Consider the following 8680-nt stretch of genomic DNA (forward strand, 5'->3'; position numbering starts at 1 on the left):
CTTTGACGACTTCAATCTTTTCCCCATTTATTGGCCCATTGGTGAGGATTTTTGTTTTCTTCACATTGAGGTGCAAACCATATTGAAAGCTGTGGTCTTTGATCCTCATCAGTGGTTTAGATTCTCTTTGCTTTCAGCGGGCATAGTTGTATCATATGCATATCACCGATTGTTAACAAACCTTCCTCCATTCCTGGTGTCACAGTTTTCTTCATAAACTCCATCTTCTCAGATTATTTGCTCAGCATACAGACTGAATAAGTATAGTGAAAGAATACAAACCTAGCACACACCTTTCTGGATTTTAAACTATTCAGTGTCCACTTGTTCTGTTCTGACCATCACGTCTTGATCTATGTACAGGTTCATCATGAGCGCTATTAAGTGTTCTGGAATATGAGTTCATCACATTGTTATCCATAGCTTGTCATGTTCCACACAGTTGAAAACCTTTGCAAAGTCAGTGAAGCATAGGTAAACACTTTTCTGGCATGCTTGTATAAGTTGGCAGAAATGTTTTGTTGTTGTTAAGTGCCTTCAAGTTGGTTCTGACTCAGCGACCCTATATAAGGTTTCCAAGGAGCAGCTGGTGAGGAAACTGGAGATTGTTATAGTTGTTAAATGCCATCGAGTAAGTTCTGACTCATAGGGTTTCTGAGGAGCTTGAACCACTGACCTTATGGTTCAAACTGACTTTGCAGTCTAGCGCATTAATCTGCAGTCTAGTGCATTAACAGAGTCAGGTATTGTCAAGTTGATACTAACTCATGGAGACCTCATGTATATCAGCATAGAACTGTGCTCCAAAGGGTTTTTTGTTGTTTTTTTAAAAATAAATCACCAGTCCTTTATTCCTAAGTGCACAATTGGTCCAGTTAAATCATTTAATGTATGTAAATGCTTAGCACGTACTTATATATAATTGTTATTAATTGCTGTCAGTCGGTTCTGACTCAAATGGACCCTGTATAGTGCTCCCAGGAAGCAGCTGGTAGGTTTGAACTGCTGACCTGTGGTCACCTATATAGTGCCAGTGCTTATCCTGAAGATTCAAACCAGGACTCTCATATGTGATAGTAAACCCTTAATAGATGATGGTGAGATATTAACCACTTGAATAATAATGAATTTAAGAAGGACTTTTATGCCAGGACTTGTTAAATACATCCTAGAAAGAAGGTTTTAGTTTGGCATTGAATTAAAAAAGGGAGAGATCAGAGATTGAGAAACTAGTTTGTGGTCATTTTAGTAGTTTAGGTTAGAAGTTGTAAAGTCCTAAACAAGAATGGTAGCAGTGGTAATACAAAAAATACAAACGGGCAGATAGGAAATAAATTTAACAGAGAGAATTAATAAAAGTAACATGAAATATGGAGATGGAAAAATGAGAGTGAAGCATCAAAGATAATTTCCATTTCTGTGATTATATGAAAATATCAACATATCTCCCTAATCAATCGACTATTGTATTCTTCTTGTGTATACCATCAGTTTTATAACTCCCAAATCAGCAAGTGTAAGTCAGTCTCCTCATTATGATACCTGCTAGTCATTCCCACACATCAGCATCCATCCTAAACACTGACATTGACTAAATATGCTAAAAGAACACTGTTTGTATATCAACTGCAGTTGTATTTACACTGGGAAGCAGGATGTACAAAAAACCACCTCCTGAAGGAAACATAGTGGCTCAAGTTGTCAAATGTATCTGGGTAAGTCCAATAATTTTTTTAAATTTCTGACCAAAGAAAAGATTATGTAATGGGCATATGGGTATCCAAACATAAGTGTATACTTTTCTTAATGATCTATGTTCTACTTCAGCGATGTTTGCCAAGCTGAGATTAATCCATCTTCCTTTGTTTCTCTACTCAATCATAAATAATATAACTATTTTTTTAATTGTTAAGAAACCTTCTGAAGTGTATTTATATATGATACCAACAGGAAATAGGATAGATAAACTCTGAACTATCCTGAAATTCAATGATTCATGAGATTAAAGACAAGAGTGTGTGTGTTTAAGGGAAAGTATAATGAATTGGAAAAAACAAGGGATGGTTTCTTTTTGGCTTTGCTCTGACATCCATACCCTTCCCTAGTTTGCTATTTCCAACCGTTTCAAGAACCGTTCTGGAGATGTTCCAAAGAGACAGCACTGGCTGGACTGGGCAACTGAGAAATATCCGGTAAGTTGGGAACTGTGGGGACATCTTATGTCTCCATGGAGTGTTTCCTAATGATCAAACTGATACCCTCCTGCTGCAATTAATCTCTTTTCTTACTGTTCTGGGCACTCTTACTCTAAGAAAGCCAGGTATGGCCCTTCAGGTAATTTCGCCTATTCTTCTTCTTGCAGAAGCAGCTTATTCTGGATGTGAAGGCTCTGACCAGGGTACTGTTCCTTTATATCCCATTGCCCATGTTCTGGGCTCTTTTGGATCAGCAGGTAAGAATAATAGTTCCCTTGAAAGCTTCTCCTTCCAGCCCTTTCACTAACAGTAAAGGGATTTCTTATAATAGTATTTGTTTGTCCTAGGGCTCACGGTGGACTTTGCAAGCCACCAGGATGGATGGGAATTTGGTAAGTAGAAAGATTTTCTGGTGAAATTGATTATTTTCTTTATCATCCATGTTAAGAAAATTCATTGTTTTTGCCTGAAACACTTTAAGATTATTAACAGGCACTTTTAACCTGAAGATACTGGATAGGTAAAGATAAAGAAGGCTAGTCAAGAAATAAAAAACAGAATTTTGTCTTTAGAAATTAGGAAGATGGTAAATCTTTAAGTATATACAAAGAAGTATGGAGAGTAAAGGACCTAGCTTAGTGATATTTTTTTCCCCATCTAAACCCAAACCAGGGGCACAGTGAAGACAGGTTTTATTGACCTTACTATAAAAATTTCAACCAAGCAGTGGATAGGTATATAGTGGGGAAAACACTAAGGAGGTACACTCACCATGGAATGGCAGCCTTGATGTGATGCTATAGGTTAAGTACTTGACCAAAAGGTTGGTCTGAACCACAAGGTTGGCAGTTCAAACTTACCAGAAGCTCCTCGGGAAACCCTATACAGGATTGCTATGAGTCAGAACTGACTCAACTGCACTTAACAACAACAATACAACTGGTAGTGTAGTGGATTACGAGTTGGGCTGCTAACTACAAAGTCAGTGGTTTGAATCTACCAGCTGCTCTGAGGGAGAAAGAGGATGCTTTGTGCTCCTGTAAAGATTTACAGCCTTGGAAACCCTGCTATGAATCGGAAATGATTCCATAGCACATAACCACCACCAACACCACTATATAATTGATTCCATCTCTTAGGTAAGAGTTCCAATGGAAGAAATGGAAGAGAGGCAAATAGGGAAAAAGTGGGAAAAATTTTAACATTATTCTCTCTTTTTCCTCTCTCCATTCTTTGTCCCACTGAAATAAGGTAACATCTCCACTCTTAATTGTCTTACCTCCTAAATTATTATTTCTTTTGAAACTTTTTTGTGTGAATGGAGTGAATGTTTACAAAACAGATCATCAGTTTTACATTCAACAAATCACATACTTTGTTTCATCTCAATGATTGCAATCCTCTCCAGGTTACAATGATTCCACTTCCTCCCTGTGGTTAGTATTTCCATTCCACCCTCCTTCCCAATCCTTCTGAACCTTCTTGTTGTTAAGTGCCATTGAGTTGTCTTAGGGTTTCTGAGGAGCAGCTGGTAAGCTTGAACCTCCAACCTTGTGGTTCAAACCGACCTTGCAGAGTCCAGTACATTACCATGTAGTGCCACATATTCCCAGGTAAATGTTGCCCTTTTGATCTTGAATTGTTTGCCATTCCATGGTGAGCATACCTCCCTAGTGTTGTTGTCTCCATTATGTACCTACCATTATGTACATAATGGGTACCAATGCTAAGGAGTTGTGGTAGCATAGTGGTTATGAATTGAGCTGCAAACCTTAAGTTTGAAACTACCAGCTGTTCTGTGGGAGAAATGTGAGGCTTTCTTCTCCTATAAGGATTTACAGCCTTGAAAACCCTGTACAGGGTCGCTATGAGTCAGAACCGACTCCATGACACATAAAAACAATAACAATGCTTGGTTGAAAACTGGACCGTGTTGAGGTTTAGGCCCAGAAGACAAAAGCAGAAAATCCTGCTGAGTACATAGGTGCCAAGAGACTGGGAAAAACAAAACAAAACAAAATGACCATAACACAATCCAAGAGACATTAGTTTATTACAGAAAATAAAATAAAAGAGATGGTTTACCTACAAGGAACTTTACTTATAAAGAACAAAAAACAGCTGCTTTCAGTAGTGGCTGGCTGGACAGTGAGGTTTTTCCATGCGAGGGGTATGGGCTACTGTTGTTAAGTGTTGTCGGGTCAGTTCCAGCTCATAGTGACCCTGTGTAGGGTTTCCAAGGATCAGTTAGTGGGTGTGAACCATTAACCTTATGGCTAGCTGTACAGTGCTGATCCTACATCACCACACTTTTTGTATTATAGGGTATGCTATACAAGCATCACAAACATCAGGGTGACTAACAGTGATATGCAAAACAAGAAAGTAGTAGGCAAAAACACAGTTCAGGGCTGCCTGCTCCTTCCTAAAGAACAAACAGCATTGGTAGGCATAGCAAGAGGAGAGGGCTGAGGACTCATTCCTAGCTTATACATAAGTAAAGCATGAGAGCAAGTCGTTTCCATATGCATAGCAGCAGGATGGCTGTCTGCTCCTTCCAAGATAGCTGGAACAAGGGAAAGGGATAGGAATATGGCTTCAGTTGACATTAGTGTGGCCATTTTGGAGAAATCAGTTTGTGTCCCTGTAGGCCATGAGGGTGAGTTCCATTCCAAACCTGAAGTGTGGCTAAGGACCATAGTCTCAGGATCCTCCAGTTTCTTTCTGATCAGTAAGCCTGGTCTTTTTTTCTTTTTCGTAATTTTGAGTTTTGTTCCACATTGTCTCCTTATTCTATCCAGAACCTCCTAATGCTATCCCTTTCAGAGAGTTGGTAGTGGTAGCCAGGCACCATCCAGTTCTTCTTGTCTCAGAGTAACGGAGACCGATGTTCACATGTTCATTAGCCCATTGGACTCATTGACTCCAAGCATCTTCAGTTGTCATCATTCTTCTTTCTTCTGCATGTGGAGAGACCAATAGATGACCTCTCAAGAACGTTTAAGATCCCAGTTGTGACTCACCAAAACAGGATGTAGAACAATGGCTTTGGGGAGTGTGTTATGCCAATTAGTTAACCATAGTTTCCCTTGAGACTATGGTCCTGAGCCCCCAGGCCCAGCAACTCATTGCTCAAGGTGTTTGATAAGGTCTAAGAAGTTTTCATTATTTTGTCCCCTGTATGTTCCACCACATTCATAGCCGTGTTTGCAGCAAAGATACATACCCATGCACAGAGATCTGCTGTCAAACCCTTATATATTTGTGGGTATACTCCCTCTCTCTCTCATGCCCGTTCAGCCTATGTATCTGTCCATGTATCTACCTATAGAACACTATTGTTGCAGTGTTATGTATATGACAGTATTTACCTCTCTCCCCTTTAACCCTTGCTTTCCTCCCTATGTCTTCACCTGTCTTCATCATTCAACTGGCAACCTCCCACTTGTTAATACCTGCATACCCTCTAACTAGTGAATTACTCTCCCTTCCCTTCCACCCCTGGTAACTGACAAAGAATATTTCTTTTAGCATGAAACCTTTTCTTGAGTTTTTACAATGGTGGTTTTATACAGTATTTTACCTTTTGTGACTGAGTAATTTCACTCAGCATAATGTCATCCAGGTTCATTCATGTTATATACCACCTAGATTATTGTATTTGCAAAAAATAATGAACATTAATCTTTCCATAACAGTCTCCACTCAGCTAAGTTCAGTAATTCATGGCCACACAATACTCAGACATGATACTCATAGTAATTGGGTTTATTAGGGAAGCTAACAGATTACAATTCAGGGTCAGAAAAGTTCAGGATAATGTCTTTCAGGACAGCCTCTCTCAGCTGTGCCCACAGTCAGGTCTCTCTTTGCTGGGGAATGTTACAAAGCTGCTTTAGAGCTGCTGACAGATGCCCACAGAGCACACAAGTCTCAGCCTGAAGGCACTCAGTTCTAGCTCTGTGGGCCAGCAAATCTGTTGTTGTTAGAAGCCATAGAGTTTGTTCTAACTCCTAGTGACCCTACACACACAGCACGAAACACTGCCTGGTACTGAGCCATTCTTATAATTGTTCTAATGTTTGAGCTCACTGTTACTTTTTCAGTGTCAATCCATCTTGTTGAGGGTCTGCTTCTATGGAGGTCTAGACTATGTCTTGTTGTTGTTGTTGTTAAGTGCCATCGAGTCAGTTCTGACTCATATAGGGTTTCCAAGGAGCGGCTGGTGAGCTTGAATCATCGACCTTGTGGTTCATACTGACATTGCAGTCCAGCACATTAGCCTTCAGCTCCACACTAATAATTCACAACACCACAGTATTATTTTTCTGTCTTTTCAGTTGTGAATAGGGCTGAGTGGGATGCTGCAAGGATTGTATTAAACAGTCCATTTGGAATTTGTCAAATATAATTTTTCCTTCTCCTTTCCTCTGTGTGTTCAGAATCACCAAGGTGATCCTTTTGTTGACACCTGGAGAACACCTTTGAAAACATTGTTTAGGGGTAGGAGTCTTCACCCTAACCATGATGCCTTCTCCTTATTATTACTACCTTCAACTACAGTTACTGATATTAATAAAATACACTGTCACTGTTTCCTCTCAAGCTAAGGAAATCATATTACATTGAAAAGAAAATTCTCCATAGGCCCATTTGCCTTCAGCAAACAGCCAGAAGCCATCTCCAATATTTTCCCCATACCACATACCCTGACAGACGCAAGAGTACTTCTGAACCAAAAACATAATTTTCTTTTAATGCCTCTCTGTTAATTTGCAATATTGTTGATTGAGCTTTTTCTCTTCTGCAACATTCTAAACATATTTTATTCTAATATTTCAGGGGTTTTTTGTGCTTCAGCCTGACCAGATGCAAGTAAGTCTCTTTTCTATAGGCACGGAGACCTATTTCTGTTCTAACTTCTATCCTTACCTGTAGTTATAAAGATTAATAATAATAATAATCTGATCTCCTTAAGCCCACATCTTCTCTTTCACATCCCCTGTTAACTAAGTAGGTCCTATCCAGTTCCAGGGATAGCACACAGGTAAAGTATAATCATTTTACTTTTTCCATATCAAAATTATAACAAAAATATTGTCAACAAAAGTGTAAGACTTTGTTGTGTGAGCATTGAAGTCAGAATCTCAGCTGGTAGATGACTCCCAGTTCATTTCTTAATCCCTTGTTCAACATCCCCAATACTTGTTTCTCTTTCCTTTCTCCTGGCCATGACATTTTTCCTTTGGACTACGGATCTGGGTAAGATAAGCAAAAATAGGAGGGAAGTTTGAGTGGCAAAATTTATTTAAAACTTTGGCTCAGAATGAATCTGTTTTCTTATGATATTTGGAAGCAAAGATATTATGTAAAGGAAATAGGGTCTTGGAGATAAAGTTGTGGGATCATTCATACTTATTAAAAAAGTATGTGTGATATGAGAAGAGAGAGTATAAGAAAGTTATCAAAAAACACTTTTAACGTGTCCTCCTTATCTTGGTGTTACAGGTACTAAATCCTCTTCTGGTTCTTATCTTCATCCCATTGTTTGACCTTGGCATTTATCGTCTGGTCTCCAAGTGTGGAATTAACTTCACGTAAGTGCTCACTGTTGTAAAGTGCCCTGTGGAGTCGGTTCTGTCTTCTAGTGACCCTGTATAGGGTTTCGAGGAGCAGCTGGTGAGCCAATCTTGTGGTTCAAACGTACCTTACAGTCCAGTGCATTAACCCGCAGCACCAAACCAGGACTCCAAGTGCTCACTTGTTCTTGTTCTTGTTAAGTGCCGTCAAGTCGGTTCCAACCCATAGCGACCCTGTACAGGGTTTCCGAGGCTGTAAATCTTTACGGGAGCAGAATACCTCATCTTTCTCCCACGGAGTGGCTGGTAGTTTCGAACTGCTGGCCTCAAGGTTCACAGCCCGATTCGTAACCACTACGCTACCCAAGTGCTCACTATACCTCCATTATTTCAGACTGGCTCAATCTTTGCCCAGTTTGACAAAGATTTAATGTCAGTATTTTTCTACATAATGGTGATGGGTTTTGCTTTGATATTTTTCTGCTCCTTTTTGTTCATGCTGTTGTTAAGTGCTGTCGGGTAAATTCTGACCCATAGCGACCCTGTATAGGATTTCCAAGGAGCAGCTGGTGAGCTTGACCCACCAACTTTGCAGTTCAAATGACTTTGCTGTCGGACGCATTAGTATGGATTACATCTCAATGTAAAAACAAATATCCTCACCACTGGACCAATAAACAACATTCTTATCAATGGAGAAAAGATTGAAGCTGCCAAGGACTTCATTCTTCTTGGATTAACTATCAACACTCATGAAAGCAGCAGTCAAGAAATCAAACGACATATTACGTTAGGCAAATCTGCTGCACAAGACCTTTTTAAAGTATTGAAGAGCAGAGATGTCAGCTTGAGGACTAAGGTGAACCTGATCCAAGCCATGGTATTTTCAATAACCTCATATGCATG

The 8680-nt window shown here is 39.6% G+C and overlaps 1 protein-coding gene across 4 annotated transcripts in view; it reads left to right on the plus strand.

Annotated features, from left to right (window-relative positions):
• Nucleotides 1-8680, plus strand: part of SLC15A2 (solute carrier family 15 (oligopeptide transporter), member 2) — a 51263-nt gene that overhangs the window by 23604 nt on the left and 18979 nt on the right. For all 4 annotated transcript variants that reach the window (XM_006869351.1, XM_006869352.1, XM_006869349.1 and 1 more), the window contains 6 exons: nucleotides 1633-1715; nucleotides 2106-2192; nucleotides 2363-2452; nucleotides 2543-2587; nucleotides 7038-7070; nucleotides 7704-7792. In XM_006869351.1, the coding sequence (XP_006869413.1) occupies nucleotides 1633-1715; nucleotides 2106-2192; nucleotides 2363-2452; nucleotides 2543-2587; nucleotides 7038-7070; nucleotides 7704-7792 (427 nt within the window). The remainder of the gene's footprint in view (nucleotides 1-1632; nucleotides 1716-2105; nucleotides 2193-2362; nucleotides 2453-2542; nucleotides 2588-7037; nucleotides 7071-7703; nucleotides 7793-8680) is intronic.

The sequence above is a fragment of the Chrysochloris asiatica genome, unplaced genomic scaffold, assembly GCF_000296735.1.
Source record: "Chrysochloris asiatica unplaced genomic scaffold, ChrAsi1.0 scaffold00130, whole genome shotgun sequence".
Taxonomy (NCBI): domain Eukaryota; kingdom Metazoa; phylum Chordata; class Mammalia; order Afrosoricida; family Chrysochloridae; genus Chrysochloris; species Chrysochloris asiatica.